Source organism: Aphelocoma coerulescens, chromosome 2 (assembly GCF_041296385.1).
Source record: "Aphelocoma coerulescens isolate FSJ_1873_10779 chromosome 2, UR_Acoe_1.0, whole genome shotgun sequence".
NCBI lineage: Eukaryota > Metazoa > Chordata > Aves > Passeriformes > Corvidae > Aphelocoma > Aphelocoma coerulescens.
The window spans coordinates 45,968,697-45,991,626 of NC_091015.1; the positions used below are offsets into that span (position 1 = coordinate 45,968,697).

A 22,930-nucleotide genomic window follows, 5' to 3' on the forward strand; every position below is an offset into this window, starting at 1 on the left:
CCTCACAGCGCTCCGCCATCCCCCTCACCCAGCGCCCCCCGTCCTGCCCCTCACAGCGCTCCGCCATCCCCCTCACCCAGCGCCCCCCGTCCTGCCCCTCACAGCGCTCCGCCATCCCCTCGCACCCAGCGCCCCCCGTCCTGCCCCTCACAGCGCTCCGCCATCCCCTCGCACCCAGCGCCCCCCGTCCTGCCCCTCACAGCGCTCCGCCATCCCCTCGCACCCAGCGCCCCCCGTCCTGCCCCTCACAGCGCTCCGCCATCCCCTCGCACCCAGCGCCCCCCGTCCTGCCCCTCACAGCGCTCCCCCCACTGCCCTCAGCACCCGCCACCCCGCTTGCATCTCGCACCCCTCGGCGAAAGTCAGAAAATAGATTGCACTGGGCTATTTTGTAAATGTCATGATCTAGAAAAATAACTAAGGCCCAGCTGTAGAGGTCGCACATTCCTTAGACCGATGATAAAATCGTTGAAAATCTACCAGCTTTCAGACAGGTGAGTTGAATCTTGAGGTTGAAATGAGGTCTTACATGGTCAAAAGTCTGATCAAACTTCCAATCTTTATTACTGTAATAAAAAATACAGCCCCTTTCACGAATGTTGTCACATGTTATTAAAATATTGTATGCTGGGGCATACCCCTACAGAAAACTGCAGCTCCCACCCACACACAGCATGGAGGTGGGTGAGAGAAGCCTGTCAGCACTACCCCATTTATCAAACACGTGAGTGCTGTCACTGTTTGTCTTAAATGACTCAACACTTCATATATCTAACCCACTGTATTTGCCTTTTAGAAACAGATGTGGATTATTTCAGAAAAGCAGCGTGGGTAAGACTGAACAACTTTCACCGCTGTTTAACAGACCCTCAGCTCTTAAAAGACTTTTATTCTCAGATGACATTTAGCAAACTATCCCCTTCTTCCCAGCAAAACATCTAAATTTAATCACATCCTGCTCCATTCTCTATAGTCCCATGACAGCAAAATCCATTTTAGATAAATATACAGACTGTAACCGTAATTAATCAAACATTACCATGTGTTATAATTTTATTCTCTGCTCTAACATTTGTTTGATAAGGATTTTAAATGAATGATGCTAAATTAAAACTAAATTCCTTTTCTACAAATGGAAGGTGAGAGGCTCAGGCAGCCACTGCTGTCTGATGACCTGCTCCAACTGTCCAAGTCACCAACAGTACTTGTCAGTGCTATGATCCATGAACTTCCAGCACATACGAACACAGCTTGGTCTTCTCCAGGCAAGAAGCATCATGTATAGCATCAACTATGATCTAGCTGTGGCAATGCTGGTGCCCTTTTTCAAAAGAAGTTATGTGTTTTTCTGCTGTAGATATGGCTGCACCACACCGCTAATATGGAATATCCATGTCCACTTGGGAACTAAAGAAGCTTAATGTGTTCAGTTCTTTTCATATTTGTCATATTTGTTGTTGCTTGAAGTTCAGAGTGTTCCGGCCAAATAAAGCAGTAGTTTTTTGGTAGTTTAATAAATAAAATGATTGGTGGTGTCTCTTGCTTTGTGACCCATTCGTCTGTAAGGTGCAATTTCTATCTAGTAAAGTTGTCAGGAGAAGGGAGAACTATTTATACAGAGGAAGAGCAAAGTACAGTAATGTAAAAATTAGATGGTAATAATAGGGTGTAGGAAATTGGGACTTGAATTTTTTATCCTTGTGTTTGTTGTATTTCTAGCTGGCTCTCTACCTGTGCTCAGGTTTTTTATACATTCTGTACATTGCTGATTTATTTTTACCTTGTTTTTTTCCCCAGCAGGTGGCCACACTTGCTAATTGAAAGCATCCACTCAGTCCCGATGGAGTGGTTTGTGTCAAAGGCATAAAAATAGGACTTGGACATGTAAAAAGAGTGCCTATTGCAGAAACAAGTAGAGCAAAAGTCCTCAGCTGCCTTTTTTTTTTTTTTTTTTTGCCTCTCTGTGGTTGTTTTCTGCAGAAATGTGGGTCCCTATAAATCAATTTGAAACCTACTAACAATATACATTCTTTCCTATAATTTTCTCATTGTGGAATCAGTGTCAGATCCATTCGTTCTTATACTGAAAGTTATTTTGGCCACAGAAAGAATATTTGTAGAGAGGGAAGGACCTGCTATTTTAAAGATAAGCTGATGAACTGGCAAAAACCGACTGAACTCAATTTTAGGAAAAAAAATATATCAAAATTTTCTTTACTTCAGCATGAATTTGTCATCTATGTTAAAAGTAGAATCTCTAGAGAAAGCTGTTTGGAAAAAGTTGAACAAAATTTTCCATTCTACAGCAGCACTTTTTTTCCTCAACAGTACTTGACATTTCACTAGTTTCTGACATCCAATTCCCACAGTCTAATGCCTTTTTCTGTCTTGTTTAGGCTAAAACTGAGGAATGGAAACTGTCTAAACCCGTGCATTTTACTTTCTTTATGAAGCGTAAACACCATGTTCTGCAACACAGTTCTCTCTCTGACTATGGTGCTGGCATAGACTGCAGTCAAAGCACTAAGTCTGTAGATGCCTTAAGGTCTCTGAAGGCCAGAGAACTCTGTGTAAAACACTCCAAATTTGGTGAAATACCTGAATTATGTCAGCCATGCCAATGCACGTTGCTGTTACTGCCTGGTTGCTTTCATGTTTTTTTATTTAATTCATTTACAGATAGAAAAGTGCTGTTTTCTGTGTGCTGCACACTTTCTATATCTTATGACCAAGCCAATGTAGGTACAATGTACACAACTAGAGATAGAAGACAGAAAAAAAGAATGTCACAGCAGATGGACACAAATAAATTGGAAAGTTCAAACACAATAAAGAGATTGTGCACATCTTCTAAAGTCGACTTCCACTTATTATTACACATCTAGCCTTAGATTTAAACTCAAAAAGGCTGAGCAGAACATAACATATAGCAGAACATATACTATTAAACTCTGCAGAGAAATGCTAAAATAGATGGAAAGCCACCTGGTGAAACCATGACCCACTAACATAAATTTGTTAATATCACTCAGCACAGTTTCAATTTTGGTATTTGATATATGAACCACGATGAAATAAAATATGAACACATGACTCCTAATAGGGCTATCCGTGTGATTTCAGAGCTTTCCTTCAACATCTTTTTGTACAGACTACAACAGAAGAACGTTGTCTTCACCACTAGAACTCACAGAGACCTGTCAAGCCCAAAATACAGTAACTGGAACTTGGTCATTTGATCACTGCCACATTCTCACATGCCTCTATTTCACACATTCACAGCGAACGTTTGGTGTTTGCTGTCCCCCTCTGTCAGCGTCAACCAGCTGTGAACAAATTGGGCGTTTCACAAAGCAAGAGAGATGTGCTGTAGCTCTGTGCTGCAGTCAAGGAGTTAAAGTTAGCAGCAGGAACCTCCTGCATGTAACACAGGCTTCCTACCGGCACAGATACACACAGCATCAGAGCTCTGCTGCTGTGGGATCTGAGTTCCAGAGTGCGTCCATCACAGAATCCAAACCACAGACTGCCTACATACTTAATAGACAAAAAGCATGGGAAATTTCCATTCATGCTAGCATTTTCAGCAAAATGACCTACTGCAATGCATCCGAAGTCTGCTCAAATCATTTTGAAGAGAAAAATTCTCTAATCTCTCATGTGAAAGTAATACTTTATCCCTTTTACCCCCTTTTCATTAGTGCAACTATATCACATGAATAGAATTCCTGCATCAAAAATTCCACTCAGCCTTGAACTTCAGATACATCTGATAATCTATAAAATTATTTCAATTTTAGAAAGTATTTATTATTAGAAACATAGATAATGATCCTTACATATAGAATAGTATGGTCCTTCATTTGATAAGATTAAGTGAAACTTGAAATGTTATGTATGACAGAAGTATTTAATCTCTGAACTGAATTTAGTTCAAGTAATTCTAAAGATACAGTACAAAATTTTCCTCAAAAACTGTTCATGTATGTACTGTGTCTGGCTGGGATGGAGTTAATTTTCTTCATGGCAGCCTGAATGGTGCTGTGTTGTGGATTTGTGACTAAACTGCTGTTGATAACACAGCAATACTTCAGCTACTGCTGAACAGTGCTTGCATAGGGTGAGGACTTTCTCTTTTCCCCCACTTTGTCATCAGCCCCACCCAGGGAGGAATGCTGGTGATGGTGAGAAACTTGGGAGCCGATTACAGCCAGGACAGCCGACCCAAACTGATCAAAGGGATATTCCATCTCACACAGCATTATGCTTAGCAATAAAAAATGGAGGTAGACAAAGGAGATGTCTTCCAAGTTGGCTGCTGCTTGGGGACTGGCTGGACACTGGTCTGTTTATGGGAGGTAACCAGCGATTTCCTTTGTATTGCCTTTTCACTTCCTCTTTCCTTCATCTATTCCACTGTCTTTATCTTAACCCACAAGTTTACCTGTTTTTGTTCTTCCTGTTCTGTTCTCTGTCTTACTGCAGGGAGGGTGAGTGAGTGAGTGAGTGAGTGAGTGAGTGAGTGAGTGAGTGAGTGAGTGAGCAGCTGCCAGGTTGACTGGATGCTATCTGGTGTTCGAATGTATGCCCATCAGGTGTGTAGTAAAACACATTTGGTTATCAGGAATCTACTGTTTGCTCAGCAAATCCTGCAGTCCAGTTGAACATATTGGGACTAGTCAGAGGGTTATGGCAAATAAGCAGTGTATTAGGGCACAATTACATGATTTAAAGGACAACTCTTACAAACATTCAGCAAACTCACAGCTCAAAAAAATTTGTATACTTTCAAACATGATTCTCTGGAGCTAGTCTGGCATTCTACATCACTGGTGAATGCAAAGTCTATTTAACTTTTTTTGAAGTCACATATTGGTCTTTCACAAAGCACTTATGTAAGTGATTAACTTCAACTTAGTAAAACAGAAAGAGGAAATTGTTACTGTCAGACTAAACTGGTACCAATGGAAAAGTATATGGAAAAGAACTGATGAAGATGAAAAGAAAAAGAACAATCTGTTTCACTCCATTCACTTCAGTATGTTAATGTATTGATATGTCATACTAGGAAAGGAGAAACTAGCATAGCACTGACCACAGGGTTTACATAACTTGATTTTTGCTTCATTTAAATATATGTGGTTGAACTAAAACATATTTCGAGAATACAGCAACATCAACTTGATTCAGTATTTCCTGTGATGGAGTATCTAAACAATCGTCATTAAATTGTACCAATTACTAAATATCATTATTGATAACCTTATTAAACGTCTTACCAGTTTGTTTGGGGTTTTTTTATTGTTTCTTTCAAATGCCAACTCTTAGACCTTGTTAAAGCTGCTATACTGAAGAAACACCCTGATTGTTGTTTCCTCTACGACCCACTTACACTCTGTGACCAGCTGGCCTTTATCCTGCTCACTCACAAGGTCATGCTTCATTGCTATGAAGCAATCAAGACATTGTTTATATCCATCTATGAAGCAGTCAAGACTTGTTCTGTTAGCAACGCATTTCTCAAGTTTTTAGCACTCTGGCAATAATGAGCCAGCCTCTAAGCCTTTATCAGTGGCTGTTCGGTGTTTAGAAAAGTTAGGCAAATTCCCAATGGCAATTCAGGTTTTTCTATGTAGGTCCTCCTTTCAACTCATCTGACTAATAGCTTTGGAAACTGGTTCTTTCAAAGGATTAAACCAGGACTTGCCTGTGTGTGTATACCCTGGCACCTCAGTGGCCTCCTCAGGCTGCACTGCAGTCCCTAGAGGACTGGTACAGAATCATGGAATAGTTTGGGTTGGGAGGGACCTTAAGGATCACCCAGCCCCAACGCCCCTGCCTTGAGCAGGGACACCTCGTACTAGAACAGGTTGCTCAAAACCCCACCCAGCCTGGCCTTGAACACTGCCAGGGATGGAGCATCCTGAACTTCTCTGAGCAACCCATTCCAGCCTCACCACCCCCACAGTAAATGGAAGATGGAAGATGCGCGGCTCGCTCCTAGGGACTCTTGCCCTGGGCGCTGGGGAGAAACGGGAGATCGGAAACACCCTACTGACGAGTGTGGCTCGCCTGCCGTGGGAGCGGCTGAGCGGAAGGGAGGGAGCGGGAACAAAAGGAGGAGGGGAAAAGGTGGGAAAGAAAGGGAGCCACGTGACTGGCGCGAGCGAACCGGAAGGGCACGCCGCGTGCGGGCGTGACGTGGCGGCGGCGGAAGTGCGTGTTGTGTGTGTGAGTGTGTTTTGGTCGGGGCAGAGGCGGCGGCGGAAGTCGGCGGCGGGGCTGGGTGAGGCACGGCTGCGCCCCCGCCCCTCGCCCCCACCGAGGAGCCGCCTCCCCTCTTCCCCCTCCTCCGCCCACCCTGCCCCGGCGCGCTCGCCAGCCCCGACCGACGCGCGGACGGACGGACGGACGGACGGACGGACGGACATCGCCGCGCCGCCGCCCCGGCTCCCCCACCCCGGCCAGGTGAGGAGGCGGTGGCGGCGCGGGGGGGGCCTGGCGGCGGCGGCGAGACGGCGGAGGACGCGCCCTGTCCGGGCTCCTGCCGGCGGCCACTCCCCTGGCCCTGCGGGAGCGTCGTGCCGCGGTGTGGGTGGCTGAGGTGGGCAGCCCGCCGTGCGGGGAGGGGAGGCTGCTCTCTCCCTTCCCGGCTCAAAATGGCGCCCCCGGTTTTCCCACTTCCCCTTATTCCTGTGCCTGGAAGGGAGCCGCGGGGGAGGGGAGGTGGCGGCGGGGGTTGGAGGGGCTGGGCCCGGGAGAGCGGGGATCCTCCCCTGCGTGCGGGCGCTCCTGCAGAGAGGTATCGCTGTCTGGAGCCAGCCGTGAATGCTGTTCTCCTCGAGTTGCTTGTGAGATATGAAGGGGGAGGTTGGGTGATGGGTCCCTCGCTTTCCCTTTCACTTGCGGCTGGAAGAAGGAGGGTGAACTAGATGGGAAGTAAAATACTCCCGATAACGCGTCGCCATCGGGGGGATCGCGACAGGCCTAGTATGCTGGGTATCTTCTGCATTGCACTGAATTGGAACTAGACACAAAGCTAGGGTAGGGTGGAGGAACAAACCTAAGCTTTTTTATGTTTTAGAGGAGAGCTGAATTGCATAAGAACTATCAAAATGTTCCAGACAGGACCATGAAAGGCTGTTCTCTCAGCATTTTTAACGATTTTTGGTTTTTTCCTACCTTACACTTCTTTCAGAGCTTGGGGATGGAAATGAGAGGCTAAACAGCTAATTAAGCAGCTGAAATGAATCAGTTTCTTTCATGTAACGTTCAGGCCAAGTAAAAATCGTGGCATTTTTGAATTTTTCCAGTTTTATAGTGACTCTTCAGAGTTACAGTCAGGCTAGATTGCATGTGGGTATTGTTCTTCCATAACGAGAAATGTCAGGAAAAGGTAGATGTTGGCTGAAGTGAGGTGGCTAGAGACAATGGTATTATAGTCATCACTTACATTTCCTGTATGATAAACCGGTTTATCTGAAAGCAATTGGTACCATTCATCATTCTGATGAGCTTATGAGGTGGCTATTACCTTTAATTGGAAGGCTGTAATTTTTTTGCAACAATTGTGTTGATTCACTTGTTTTACTTACAGTTTCATTATGTTTCAATATAAACTGGCTTACATGTGACAAGTTGTCCCTGTTACTATCTTGACCACTGCAGTAAGGTGTCACAGTAATTCTGCTGAACTTGGAAAGGAATAACAGACAATTTGGTTAGTAGGAGTGGCTAATATAGAAGGATTTTTAGTTACTTCTTTTAAAACATTCAAGAAAGTCCAGTATAAAGAAATTTAAAGTAGATTGTTAATTGTTGTAGCCTCAGCATTGTATGGTTTGTGTCTGTTAATGTAGCGTATAAAAGTTTATTAGTAAGAAATACTGTTGTTTGCTATGAGATATAAAAGTGGTGGAATGTTCCAGTCTTAAATTTATCATTAATTTTTTCGTGTGGCTTTTGTATTTGATAATGCATTTTATCACATTAAATGTAGGAACAGTGCTCACTGTCTTAATCTCTTCAGTAGGCTGGCTTTTGTCACCAGTGTTACTTTGATACTTCTGTATTAGCTGTCTTGTAGTGGAAAATAGGCCAGTGCCTGTGCTTACATGACTGAATTATGCCATTAAATTGTGTGTTTGTAGGTGTTGGCTGGGGCTGTTGGTATTTTGCACACAGACTCAAGCATAATAAGATTTGTGTTTGATCTGTTAAAATCTTAGGACTCTTCTGTAAATAAAATTCAGACTATCTAACGGCATACAAATTTCTCTTCTGGAGTGATGAGAATACCCAGCATCTGGTAAATTAGTTGGTGGGGTTACCAGGAGTACTTGGCAAATAATGTGCTCGAAGCTTTGTGTTCTGGCATTTCAACATGAACCTGCTGTGTCTTGGGGAGGATGTTCAGGAAAAGAGTGAACGTTCTGACTTAGCAGAGTGACCTATGTATTTGTAGTGCTCTAGACTGCAAAATGGAGTTCTTACATTAAACTCTGTAAAAGTAAGAAAATCTCCCTCATTTCCATCCATGTGAAGCCATCCATCTCAGAAATCTTTATAGTATTTTCTTTAGCACATTTTTGTATTAGTAGATCTCTTGCATAACTCCCATATGTATCAGTTTAAGAGCTTGTTTCAAGTCAAGCAGTCGAGTACTTGCTTTTGTGTAGGTGAATGAAAATGTCTTACCAAGGTTTTCTTTCTTTGCATATTCCAAATATATTGATTACATTGCATACAAAATTGAGAGGGGAGGATAAGGGTAAGAATATTAGTGGTTTTTTTCCCAGGAAATTTTCACCAGAGCTCCGTTTGCAGTTTGCATTGCATGTGTAGGGTACTGAGTGTAGTATTCCTCCCAGTTCTCCAGGTTTGTATTTTACTGATGAACTAAGGAATAGGAGAATGAATGTGACCTGAGACTTGGAGTGTGCATGGGGGACTGCAGCATTGAAATCTACTTCTGAATCTTTGTGAAACTGTGTGTGCTCAGCTCACAGATGTGAAAAAAACAGGCCAGAACCGTTCTGTAGTGGCTGTGTCAACCTGCAGTACTTCTTCTCTTTGGATTAAGCAGATACTTCCCTTGCTTATTGTGTATGTATGCTGCCATGTTGTGTACTTTAACTGCAGGGTTTCGGCATCATCTGATACTTCAAAAGATGATGATTTTCATATACACTTATAGAGGGTGTTAATGAATTTTTTGATATGTCAAAATCATCTGGATGTGCTCTATCAGGTTTTCAGTCTTGCATTTTTTTTTATCGTGAGCTGTTGAAAAGTGGATGGTATGACTAGTAGTTTTTATTCTTAATTTATGAGATGTATTGATGTGACTGTTGAATGAATGAGGTTTGCAGTATGTTTCTTAGATGCCCTTCCTCTCGGGTACTGTGGTCTGCTATCAGCTTGACAGCTGGTTATTTTTGTACATGCTATCTGACTGTCTAGAATGATTTCGGGGGGGGATGCTGTAAGAGTGTAAACTTTGAAGTTCTCTGATAACTACAACTTCTGTAGCTCGGGCATCTATAAAAACCAAACTAGATATTTTTCTTGACAACCTGTGTCAGCTTTGTGTTCTGAAGTAGTATTGCAAGGGGTAGTAATTACTGTTTTATAAGTGATAAAACTCTGAATTAACTACAAGCTGTAAATGCTCAGGTGAAACTGATAAATATTACACAAGTTCAATCAGTCTTGCCTGTTTTTCTCTCCTACCTCCTTTTGCTCTCAGTGTGGGAAACAGCAAGCAAAAAAGCAGTCATAACAAATAACCTGTGCAGTGGCTTGCTTTCTTCACTGTCATCTAGAAGTCACTTGCTCGCAGGAGTACTAAGTCACATGGTCACTGGATGTTGTCCTTATGTCTTTATGAATGCTGCAGAGTCTGGAGAAACATGGGATATATTAAGATTAAAGGGTTTTAAATTATTTCATGGTTGTCCAAGCACACTGGAATGCTACTGCACACAGATGGGGTTTTTTTCATTTTAAAACAGAAATAACTTAATTGTCTTTATTACTTTTCCAAAGGAAAAGATAAACAAATGGCTAGCAGTATTCTGAACCACCTATATTTTGGTTATGCCTTGCTGCTTTCTCTATTGTAGTACAATTACAGAGAGATTAACTGTAGTCACTGATCCATCTTTATCCAAATCACTCCACAACTTCTGAAGCCTATTTCAGCAGCATGGAGGGGGAAGAGTTTTGCCTGAGAACCAGCACACTAGTAGTGTAAAATTGTTGGTTTATGGTGTAAGGATGAAAGGTGTGGTATTTTTAAAATAACTGAATCCATTCCTGTATTCTGAAACACTTCACCAAAATTAGTTTAATGAATCAGAATCTTAGAGTTAACATGGTACTTAATAAGAATGGTGATAGGATTTGCAGGGGCTTTTTTGCTTCATTCTATCACTGTGGAACACTTTCATATGTTTGTAAGAATATAGAGCTAAAATGTGATACTTATTAGTTTATGTTGTACAACTAAAATTTTAAAAATATGTATTTTTGATTTAATTATGATGTAATAGTCAAATAGAACACAAACTCAGGACAGAATGCAAAATTGTTATATCCTACCTTGAAGAAGGTAAATTATTTTGAGATATATGAGAAAAAGAGCAACATGAGCAAATAGAAGTGTCTAAGATGTTGAAAATATTTTTAAGACCTGTATTCTGTTTACAGTGAGAAATAGAATATCTGTTTTTCATCTGTTATGTTATTCACTATATACTGCTAAGATTTTTGTTCTCCTTTATTCCATGAATATTAGTTTGTAAGGGAGTATCTTGCTGAAGGGTAAGGTTCTGCTAGACTGCTGAAGGACTTTCCAGAGAAAAGGTTCTTCAGGACTTGGGTTGAGGGAGAGTTAGGAAGGAGAAGGAAGGCTTAGCATCTGAGCTAGGCCTGTAGCAAACTGGAATGCTCAAGTGCCTGATCTATGTGCTAAGGGGTTTGAAATAGGAAGATGGCTAAAGATTACTGCTTGGTTTAAAATGTAGTTGCTTTATCACAAGGAATAAAGAACAGGAAGTCATTTGAAACTATTATGTTTGCTTACTTTTTTGCAACATATGTTTAAAAACATTTAAAATATGTTTTGCGGCAGGAGCATGTACTCTAACCTAACTTGCATCCTACATGTTAGAAAAACTGTATCCCCACAAAGTGTGCTCAATTGAAAGAAATAATCAGCTGGGGTAAGACAAAACTATAGGCTGGCTTGGGGGAGTCTTTTATTTTGTATCTACTGTTAAGTGTGTAAAAGCATAATTATTAGGGTCAGAAGTGATACCAGCAGAGTCTAAAGGCTTCCCTGTCCATATGAATAAGTACTGTGGGTGGGTTTTTTTAAGCATCTGGAAAGAAGAGTAGGCAGCCTAAGCAATATGCTGTTCATACTTGTTCTTAACAAAAATCTCTGTTGTTAATATTGATCTAGGAGACGTGTAAGTATTGGAAATAGAAATTAATCATCATATAGTAGCTCTCTGGTGGTTTGTACAAAGCAGCCTGGAATTCTTACGGATCGAGACAATTGTTTTTCGTATGGAAGGCTTCACTTTTGCTTCTCAGTACAGCTGTTAATTTCAGAGGGTATTAATGGTTTGTATGTGAAGATCTGTACTTTTTTTTAAGGAAACTGTGTTTGATAGATGGGATAGAAGTGAATTGATGAACTATACTTGCAAAGAACTTACTGTGGTGTTTGAGTTTTCCCAATTTGCTCAGTTTTTTGCTCATCCTTCAGCAGTGCTGACTTTGGAATATTGGTTAGCAATAGCATAATTATGAAAAGTTATTGCTTCTTGTCATTTGTTACTTTACTGATAATTTGAAAGTCTGAATTTGTTGTGTTAAACATCAGTCTTGATTTGTTAAGAAACAACAGGAGATTGAAGTCTTGCAAGAAGAAACATAATTGGATTTTAATGTCCTAATTTGAAGCTGTAATGGCAAGACCAGGTGTTGAAGAAGATAACTGTTTCATGTGTCATAAATTCTGGCTATACTTGGCAACTTACCAGTGATGGTACCTGTACTCTGGCCTGTTGACTTGAGTAAATATTAGGTCAAGTTATATATAATATATATTGCATTAGTGAATGAGACTTTTCTTACTTGGTTTGAAAATCTAATGCATCCACTGTCTTTTCACAAATAGGTTGTTACTGGCAGAAGAACAAGGATTCAGATCTCAGTGGAACTTGCTTTCAAAAGCTATTGAAATAAAGGACTGCTTTCTAATTTGGACATGGCTAATCGAGGAGCAACAAGGCCCAATGGGCCAAATGCTGGAAATAAAATTTGCCAATTCAAACTAGTACTTTTAGGAGAGTCTGCAGTTGGCAAGTCAAGTTTGGTGCTTCGTTTTGTAAAAGGACAGTTTCATGAATTTCAAGAGAGTACGATTGGAGGTGAGAAAATTATCCTGTTAATTTGTTTCATGTTGAGTTTTTATATTGTCCTTGCCCTTGAAAACCTTTAATGTAATGGCACTTCTAGAGTGGGTCATTGACAGCAAGGATCAAATCTGAGCCCTGTGTCAGTAATTGAGAACTATAACTTTCTAAGTTAAATGTAATTGGCACAAGGCTGTAGCAAACGTCCTTTTCAAGTGGAGGTATTACATGTGTTCTTGAACTGCATAGTTTTGAAACCTGGGCTCAATGTCATGTTTTGTTTGTAAGTGGGTGTGTGGCTCTTTTAATTGTGCTGTATGCTTACTGCATGAAATAACTGCTTAGTAAGAATTATGAGCTTAGTTTCTATAAAAAAAAAAAAACAGCATTGCATCTCACAAAAAGCTTGTGTTTGTCACTTATGCATGCTGACTTTGCTTTTGATTTTGGAGAACTTGCTACATTTTTGGATATATTTCTGTGCTAGTAATCACAGAATTTATTGAACTGTTTTTCCATTTTGTGAATTTAAACAAAACAGGTGCTGGCTACTAGAACTAAAAAAAAAATCTATCTGTGAACAGATTTTATCATACTCTTCCCCTTGCCAGATTTCTTAAGTTACATTGTATTTTGGAGATGTTTGTGCTTTGAGCTGTATTCCTCCTTGGATAAATTTAAAAGTATCCTAAAACTACCTAACAGCATACAGACTTAAAGTATGGATTTTATGAATTGATAGATACTCTCCAGTAATTGCTGTTGCAGCTTGTATGAGTCAGTCTGTTCCATTGTAATATTTATGTGAAGGCCTTTCAGTGGTCTGTGTGTGTCTTCACACACCAACAGTTGTTGAAATGTAAAAACTCCACAAAGCTTACAAAAATAAATACAAGCTGAATTTCATTGCATTCTTCTTTTGCCCTATTTCTAGCTGCTACATGTATTTATTTTTTGTATCTGTCAGCATAAATAGAGAACCACGTATTTTCTACTTTAGTAATCTTACTAATGTACACTTTTGGCTTTAGGCATTTTATCATGGCTCGAGGATAGGTGTTAGTATGAAAGTTTCTGTATTCTCTGATACTACACGGCTGTGTGGTAATATGGAGAGCATTCTCAAAAAATATGTAATGAATTAACTTTCCAATATCAACAAGGTTTTTAGTTTAAAAAAACTGTTAAAATTAAGTGAAATTCATTGTTCCATTTCAGTGATCTCCATTTAACTTCCGTTTAGTTTTTTCTTGTTTTAGTGTGTGGCCTAACTGTTCAAAATCTAAACAGAGCTTAAACAAGAGCCTAAGTAGGTATATGAGGTTTAGTGTAATCTGTATTAAATTGTGCCTCTTCTATATGACATAGAAACAATGAAATGCTCTATAATACAGTTGAGAGCTATTAAATGCCGCAGTGTTTGGATTCAGAAAAGTTTTCTATAGAGAAAGCTGTCTTAACTGTGTGGCTTGTAGTTGCCCAAGGCATAATTTTCTTTGTATACAGAAGGGCCTTTTAACAAAGAGAGGCTTATGTGCATTGTGAATCTGGATAAAAACATCTGAAAGGGAGTGCAGTTAAAGGTGGACATGTTGGATGGTGGTGGTGTGGTTTTGCCACTTCAGACTAGTGTAGCAAGGCCTGTTAGTTGCTTAAGACAAAAGTATGGCTGTTAAAGATAGCCTTTAGATAATTAACACAGATGATTAATTGTCAATTTACTATGGCCTTGGCAAGATGCAAGAAAGTTATGTTTTTTGCAGAAATTAACTGACATTTTAAGGTGGTTTAAATGTTCCTTTTGAAAAAAACCAGAGAGGACTGCGTAGAATAAACCACTTGTTTAATTCTCTTTCCAAGTGCGTACCTTCATTTAGGGAGTGTTTTTCTGTTAAGAGAATAATGTCTGTGAGAACTTCAAAATCTGCTTGCTTAACATCTTGTCTGTGCCTTGGAGAAATAGAATACTGAGCTGGTTCTGGGGAGGAAGTCCTTAGTTAAGGGCAGGATGTATGGTGTTTTTTCACTCTGTTTTGTTTCCGGGCTGCTTAGGGAGCTGCCAAGTGGAGCCTGTTCTACCAGTGTTTGTATATGTAGCATTTAGAGAGATTTATGTTGATTTAACATTGGAACCTCAAAGCCTTTACTGTCTCCAGCCTGCCTGCTCATCTGTGATGGATGCTAATACCCCTGAAGCAAGAGCACCTGGCCACTTAAGGAGTCAGCTTCTGGTCACAGTTTAACCCCAGCCAGCAAATAAATACTGTGCAGCTGCTGCCCACAGCTGAGACAGGGACACTTCTGTATGCTAGTTACAATGTCCTCTACAGAGCAAGATTGGCTTCGTTTTGGTTTCTGTAATGAGAAAGTTGAAGGCTGCAGCAGTTTTGGAATGGTTCATAGGCTATGATGTCTCTGAATATGTAGGACAGGATAACATCCCAGGTATGCAAGTGTTACAGGACAGTGTCCCTTCAGACATTTCATTTTAAACTGGCCACAGTCCATCAGTGTGCCTAGTGATCAGAGTTCCCACTTCAGCTAAGTAGTGGGCTTTCCTTAGTTTTGTAATGCTGGTTTCTGTGCTGTGTGGGCACTGGCCTCCATACTTCTGATTGTACCTTGACCCGAATGGAAAAGTTTTACTAGGAGTAACTGTTTGAAGACTTGGAATGAGTTACTTAGTATTTTCTGCAACTGGAAGGCCATTATTTATGGTAATGTGTTTAGCTGTAGTAGGAATCGCTGCAAGTTTCCCTGAGACTGCAGACTGTTGAAATAATGCTGAAATTAATGCTTGAGATCACTTGCAAAGTCAAAAAAGAGCTGCTTTGAGAACAAGAACTTATAAGAAGTGCTTCTTTCTTGCAGATCTGTTAGCTAAGGTAAAGTTGTCAGGAGCTGAAAATCAAAGTTTTAAGATGGTATTCAAGTAACATAAATGTGTAGAACTGCAAATATCTGAACTGTTGGATTGTAGCATGATGGGATGCTGTTACTGGTGCTCTGTAATACATTTCATCCTGCTTCAGCAGACTTTATCTAGAAGGTTTAAGAGAAGGCTTATGGTTACTCAGATTCACTGTTATGAAAAAGGGAATTTTTGCCAATTTTTGCTTTCTTATGTCTAACTTGAGGAAAATCTTGTTGTTTAAATAATTCCTCTGTGTTGATCAGAGTTACAGTCTGTCAGATCAGAGTTACAGTCTGTCAGCTAATGCTTGCATCAAACCTGCTGTATTTTAACAGTAGGCTTGAATTGTTTTCCATCTCTGTGAACATAACTATATATGAATATAGAGATACAAGCAGACTTCTGGTTTCAGCACCTCTGTCTTTTTTGTAGCTGCTTTTCTAACCCAGACTGTATGTCTGGATGATACAACAGTAAAATTTGAAATTTGGGATACAGCTGGGCAAGAGCGGTACCACAGTTTAGCACCCATGTACTACAGAGGAGCACAAGCAGCTATAGTGGTATACGACATTACAAACGAGGTGAGTACTGGATTACGGAGGCACAAGGGGAATTTGGAAGTTAGCAGTCTTGCACTGATCTTTACTTATTTTTTTCTCACTGACTTGTGTGAATCAATTAATTGTTTTGTAGACTCATAGAATGTTTTGGATGGGAAGAAGCCTTTAAAGGTCATCTAGTCCAACACTCCTGCCATGAGCAGGGATGCCTTCTGCTGGACTAGGTCATTTCATATTGCACTGTGTGATGTCAATTTGTGTCTGTAAACTTTTCTGGCTAAAAGACCATTTCTAGGGTTGGGTTGTTTGGGGTTTTTTTTAATATCAAAAAGAGAGAGAGAAAGAAAACAAATCCTCTTGTAGAAGTGTTTCTGACCCGCCCTTAACTCAGTTCACGGAGTTTGAGCTGTTACTCTCGTCACATTGCTGGTCGCACTTTTATTTCTGACAGTGAAAGATATTATTTTAACATTGTATTACTGCAAATTTTGATTAAGATTGGAAAGGTAGCCTAAGGTATCGAGACCAAACCCTAAGGTTATTAGATTTCTTTTTATTTGAACTTAGATCATATAATCTTGGCTTGTTTCTGATAAAATGAGACTTAAAACCCAAAACTTTAAAAAAACCTCAGAAATCATGTACCATAATGAACAGTCTTCAGTAATTAGAAAGTAATTTTGAGGCCTTTTCAATATAGCTGTTCATATACTTGTTTCTTCTAGAGAAACTGAAATTCCCGTTTTCTCTCTTAACCACTTGTTTCCTTACTCTGTCTACACAAAGATCTTCCTACCTACTTACTTCAGCATTATCCCAGCTAAGCACAGTTGAGAACTAAGGTAGGAATGTTTCATTTTAAAAGCTCAGTTTGGCAATTTGGAGTGTGCCTTTGGACAAAGGTAGCAGCCTTGCATTGGCGTTTTGTGCTTGAAGTGTAGATAACAGAGATGGGGATAATAGATGAGTACAAAAGGATGACAAAACTCAGTTGCATCATTTTGCGATCATTAACAGGAGTCCTTTGCCAGAGCGAAAAATTGGGTCAAAGAACTTCAGCGACAAGCAAGTCCTAACATTGTAATAGCTTTAGCAGGAAACAAAGCTGATCTAGCTAACAAAAGAGCTGTGGATTTCCAGGTATGTACATAACTTTTGTTCATAGAAATTGCATTTTGTTTGAATAGATAGTAAATAAACCTAGGGGGAGCTTATATGTATAGCCTGGCTAGTTGTTATGGGGGTCATGCTGCTAAATATAAATGTCAACTGAGACTAATTAAATAATACATGCTACCTACTTCTGTACAAGTAATATGGAGGAATAGACTTTTTGGAATAATTAATTTGACTTAGAGGAATAATTAATTTATTTGCATATCTTTCAGGCTAATTGAATATCTGTTCTTTGATGTGACTTTTTTCTGTCTTCTACCCAAAATTACTGGTAACTAGAGTTTCAATGGATGAGATAGCAGTAACTTTAACACCAAACTGTTCTGTCTGGCTTGTCAGTCAGAGAATTTTGATCATCATATGATACAAAGCTAGTTGATGTGCCTAACTTGCTTAGCTTGTACTGTTGAAGAAGTGTTCAAATTTTAATTGAGCTTTTCACGGCATTTCTTTTGGTTTAGTGATTACATCTGTGCTCTCACTGGTGTATTTTATCTTCTAGAAGGTTTAATCAAGTCATCAGAAAATAGCTTCCAAAGTGAATAAAACTTAACTGCAGGTTGTTTTGGTCCATTCATGATAGACTGAATTTGAATTAAGATAGTATTTACTAGTCAGTAATTAGTCATTAATTTACAGTTTTTAATCTGTGTTTGGGGTCATGTGAGATACAGCTGCATATAGTAATGAATCCTTTTGTAACTATAAAGAGTTGAACTATGAAGGTTAGCAGTGTTTTAGGTGTTTTTCTGCCAGTCTTCTAATTTTATACTTCCATGACAGTTGACAGGAGACTTTGGTGTTTTATGAAAAATTGTAGTATTTAACAAAAATTTCATACATGACTGCAGTCAATAATGTAATCAAATTTAACTACCAAAGTAAACCTACCTGTACTATATTTTGAACAATTACAGTCTTAATGTTTTTCAAATGTTAGGGGGTCTGCTACTGTGGATTTATGGGCTCCTTGTGGGCTTGACAGGCATTTCTCATTTCAAATCACATATTAGACTCCTAGGTATTTGTTAATGTGTTGTTTCAGATATCATTATATAGATCTTAGCAGGTGTCTCTTAAATAATTGTAGAGTGCTGTAGATTATTCTTATCATCATAGGTGTTCTGTAATTCAGCTTTTTTTGCAGATTTCTTATTGAATGCAAAGGCAGTTACATAATCACAAGAAGCTGTAGATTCTCAGCTGAATTGACTAATAAGAAGTGACAAAAATAGTAAAGTTCGTATGAGCAGAGTATCAGATGAAAATTCATACTGAAAAGGGAGGTAACATGGCAAAATACTTAATACTGCTTATTTGCTGTAATTGTGAACTTGTATCAGGATAATGAGACTGTTCTGATCCATCTGCCACAGTGCTTGAAAGATTCAAGATAGTTCACAGATTGCCTTTTTCCAGGGTAGTAATGGACTTGCTGACATTTGATGGCACTTTCTGAAGCTTATTTGTACTTGCTAGTGTTCTGCATTGGGCTTGTATCTTTCATAAATATTTTCATTTATTATTTAGTTTTGCCTGAGATTCTTCCATCTGGATATTTTTAAGATTAGGAAGGATCTTTAAGATTCCATTTCTAGTTGTTTAACTGCTTGGTGGAATTATAACTTTTCCATAACTGGTGAATAAGATATTGTCAGATGAGTGTTTCCGCAAACTGTCTTTCTTTCCAAATGCTGTAGAGATTGTTCCTTTGTAGCAATTGGAAGTACAGTGTGTAATGATTGTCTGAGTTTAAATTTTTTTTTTAATGAAGTAATGTATTCTTATTTTAACTTTCAGGAAGCTCAGGCTTATGCAGATGACAATAGCCTATTGTTCATGGAGACATCTGCTAAAACATCTATGAACGTAAATGAAATATTCATGGCAATTGGTGAGTTTATGAACAAACTGAGAACTTTAAAGGGAATGGTTTTCATGAGATTCAGACCATGACAATCTTCCTAACCTAAGATCTTTGTTTTTCACCTAAGTTATTTCTGGCATCAAAGTTTCCTTAGGCCCTTTTATTTGTTTAATTTTGTTTAGGCACCTATCTGACATCCACAAGCTGTGTCAAAGATGGCAACGTGTGCTTCAATTCAGTGTCCAAGTTATAAGTAAAGGACGCTGCATGTTAAAAGTAAATCTACTGATACATTTTTAGACCTAACATAATCTTGTGGATTTCTGTAATGATGCTAACATGTAGTAGTGAGTATAAACCAAGAATTTTTGTGTATTCCATTGATATACCCAAAATTGTATTTAATTGTTAATAAACTTTTGAAAGTGGAGGAAAAATAATTAAGTTTTAGGCTGGGCATTAATCTGTTTAGTAGTAACCTTAATTATAGTAGATGCTTTGCTAGTGGATAATAGTAATGTATAGCATCAAATAACTTCATTCAATCTGTTTTATATGTTGCACCTCTCTAACCTCCTTTTGGTGAAAAAACATCATTGATATTAAAATTAAATGTTTTTAAAGAGGTCTTAATCTTCTGCTTTTTAAGTCAGGAGAGCAAAAGGTAATTTGTGATGTCCTTCAAACTTCCAGCAGATGCAAATTAAATTATCACTATAGCAACACTTTATTACAAGTACTTGCTTCATATTAACTATAAATACTTGAAGAGGGGGGATAGACACAAACACTTAACTGTATGACAGGAAAGTGTATTTTTCTCATGAATGTTCAAGATAGGCCTGCATTTAATGATACAGAAATGCTCAGTTACTCTGTTCTCTGTGTTTCGCTGGTGAAATTTCAAAATTAATTTGTTAAATGGTGCAGTTTGCATCCTGTATAAAAAAAAATCCCCAAAAACCTGAGGGTTTTTTCTTTTTTTGTAATTTGAGATGTCAGTAAGAATTCTTGCCTCTGTATTTTTGAGGAAAAAGATGCCCACTTAATAACTGTGTATTTTGTCTGCAATGTTGTTAGGCCATGTGAGTATTTTGCATCAGTGGGGTGAAATTCAGCTTTGTCAGGGCATCAGAGCAAGATCTGTGCAGCAATAGACTCTGAATGGAAATTTTGATGAGGCTATAAGTATTGCATGTAATTTGGAATGGCCTGCAAAATGTGGATGCAGTTCTCAGGACCATGTGTAAATATGATCTTAAAGCTGAGAGAAAATGAAAAATGAGAATGTTGAAAGAACTGGGGTGCAAGCTGCAGCTGCTTGTAAATTGACTGCTTCAGCACTCATTCAGAACTTCCAGTTAAGAAAAATAATATTAATTCAGTTCTAGATATAGTTCTAGAACTCAAAACAACATTGCTCTGAAGACATTTTTCTGTTGGTGCACAGTCCCTTTGTTCTGGCTCAGCAGCTTAGTACTGTGTGGGTTCTTGGGTTTTGTCACAGATCTGTAGAACAGCCCAAGTTGGAAGGGATCTCAGAAGATCCCTGTGGCCCACCCTTTTGCCCAGCACCCTGAGGTTATCTTGGACCACAGCATGTTGATATCTGCTCTGTGTTTTTTTTTGGCTGGGTTTCATTGATTTTAGAAAAAGTTGTTCTTTAAAAAATTGACAGAAGTAACTACTTCGGGGTGAAACCAAACTGTTGAACAAGGGTGGTTGTTGTGTCCTGGTAAGACAGGCCCATGGAAGTCCTGTTGTGTAGAACTTAGCAATTTTCTGATGGAGAGAAATCTAGGAGAAGCTACTGCTCAGAAGGGTGACAGCTTTCACCCTTATGTTTTCATGTTAAGACTGAGGAGGAACCTTGGAGCTACAAGGGCAACAAAGAAATTACCAATCAATTGACTCATAAGAGCTGGACAGAAGAGACAGCTTGAAAAAAATAGGAGAGGCTTGATCTGGTGCTGAGGGCCATTCTATATGTTGTCTGCAAACACTCATTTCTGGCTGGATATCTGGGAGCTGTTTGACCCATTTCTGTCTGTGTTTTGTGCCTTTTCAGTGTTTCTGTATCTTTTTGCACTAACATCCTGATCTTAAAGCCTGTTCTGTGTGGGTGGATTCCCACAGGAACTGTCATATAGTGGCATAGCACACCTGTGCAGATACATTTTACTGCTCAAGTTACCAATGTATTTCATTCCTGGAAACCATAGATAAGATATTGAGCATTAAGAAATTAAGTGTCTTAACTTCTTTCATTACCAGTGTACTGAATCAAATCAGATTATACAGTAAGTATACCGATATGCGTATAATGTGTTGTTTTGTTTACTCAGGTGATTTAATCTTAGTAAAAATCTCAGATTTAACTCTTCTTTCCTGTTCATCTTACAGCAAAGAAATTGCCCAAGAATGAACCACAGAATGCAGGAGCCAGCTCTGCCAGAGGAAGAGGAGTAGACCTTACTGAACCCACACAACCACCCAAGAGTCAATGTTGTAGTAACTAAAAGATCAATTGCTTTAAACTGTTCTGAATATTCTTCTGCTTCCTAACAGTTAATAACCATGGAATTGGAGTGCTTAACCTGGTCCAGTACAGCTTCCAAACAGCGAAGAGACTTACGATAATAGTCAAGTTCATGATACAGAGTTTTCTTTTGACCTAAAATTTTAACATGCATGTATCCACCACTGGCTGCAATGTTTCAGCAGTAGAGGAGAGATGGAAGCGGAATAAACTTCCTTCAGCTGAAAGATTTTAAAAATAATTTGTTATTATTAGGGGTGTAGAAGAACTACTTTCTGTGGACCTAATTGGCCGGTTCCTGTAGCCTCAATACTGATCACTGTCATAATAAATAGAATTGGGTCTTCTCATAATTCTCAATTGTGCTTTAAAACCTCTTTAGAAACAGGGTCTAAAAATTACTTAAACTTATTTGCAGTATTGATGCAACCAGTTGTTTCTGCAGGTATCCACTATTTAGTTATACATTCCATAGTTTAATAATTTTATTACAAATAATACTTGCATTAACAATTTTAAGAATCCTATGCTTGCCAGAAAGTGGAGTTTTAGTTGGTACACTCTATGTAAATTATATCAACCCAGTTAGTTGTCTTAATGAATTAGTGATGAATCAAGTCTAACTTCATTTCTAATCTGTTCAGAGGGTACAGACCAGTAAATTCAACTCTACAACTTAGGATATGGGGTTTTTTGTCCTCTACAAACTGTAAGAGCTCTTCAAGTAAAACCACAACAAACTCGGTGTCTGTGACTTCTTTCTTGTTTCTGATCATTGCTGGCCATTACAGTTTGTTTTTCCCCTAAGGAAAAAAAATAGTGCACTAACGATTATGTACATCCAACTTGATTTTAAATTTGGATATTAATGTACTGTAAATAGGTACTCTGCATTGTAGTCTACATTTGTTTAATACTTTCTGTAATATTTAAGAGTTGCTTAAAGGTATACAGAATGTACAGTTACTTAAAGCTAACTTTTTTCCTCTCTAATCAAAGGGGGTTCTGAGTTCTTCCTTTATGGCTAGAACAGTAATAAATGATGCTCCTGTATCTGTAACATAAGTACTGCTGTCTGTCAGTAACGAACTTCGCAACTTTGTTTTCCAAAGTACATTTTATTTTGATCGGTCCAGTATATTGCACTAATTCTTTTAGTTATTTTCATTATATGAAATCTACAAGGTGTGTCAGAAGAGATGAATTAGTCTATTTAAATGTTGAACTGATAGAAACTTACTTGTGCAGATTTTAAATTTGCAGTAATCTGGGTTTAGCAAGAAAAATGACAGTTCACCAGTGTTTAGTTTTATATTGAGGTGCTCAGGTTTGAATAAAGTGGTTTAAAAAATTTTTTGTTTCCCGTTTCTTATTGAGTTTCAGAAAGTTTTATCACATTTGTACAGTTCCAGACAAAATATCTGATTCACTGTATGGGTCAGC

General features: G+C 39.0%; 1 protein-coding gene across 2 annotated transcripts; it reads left to right on the top strand.

Moving 5' to 3' along the window:
* Nucleotides 1-6,210: 6,210 nt before the first annotated feature.
* Nucleotides 6,211-22,843, top strand: RAB5A (RAB5A, member RAS oncogene family). 2 transcript variants are annotated; one of them, XM_069007257.1, is made up of 6 exons: nucleotides 6,211-6,468; nucleotides 12,191-12,443; nucleotides 15,775-15,926; nucleotides 16,923-17,045; nucleotides 18,882-18,975; nucleotides 21,352-22,843. In XM_069007257.1, the coding sequence occupies exons 2-6, from the start codon at nucleotides 12,281-12,283 to the stop codon at nucleotides 21,465-21,467; spliced, it is 648 nt and encodes a 215-aa protein (XP_068863358.1). In that variant the 5' UTR covers nucleotides 6,211-6,468; nucleotides 12,191-12,280; the 3' UTR covers nucleotides 21,468-22,843. The 2 variants fall into 2 exon arrangements, with proteins under 2 accessions (XP_068863358.1, XP_068863359.1); XM_069007258.1 differs by lacking the exon at nucleotides 6,211-6,468 and adding an exon at nucleotides 6,517-6,604.
* The last annotated feature ends 87 nt before the right edge of the window (nucleotides 22,844-22,930 follow it).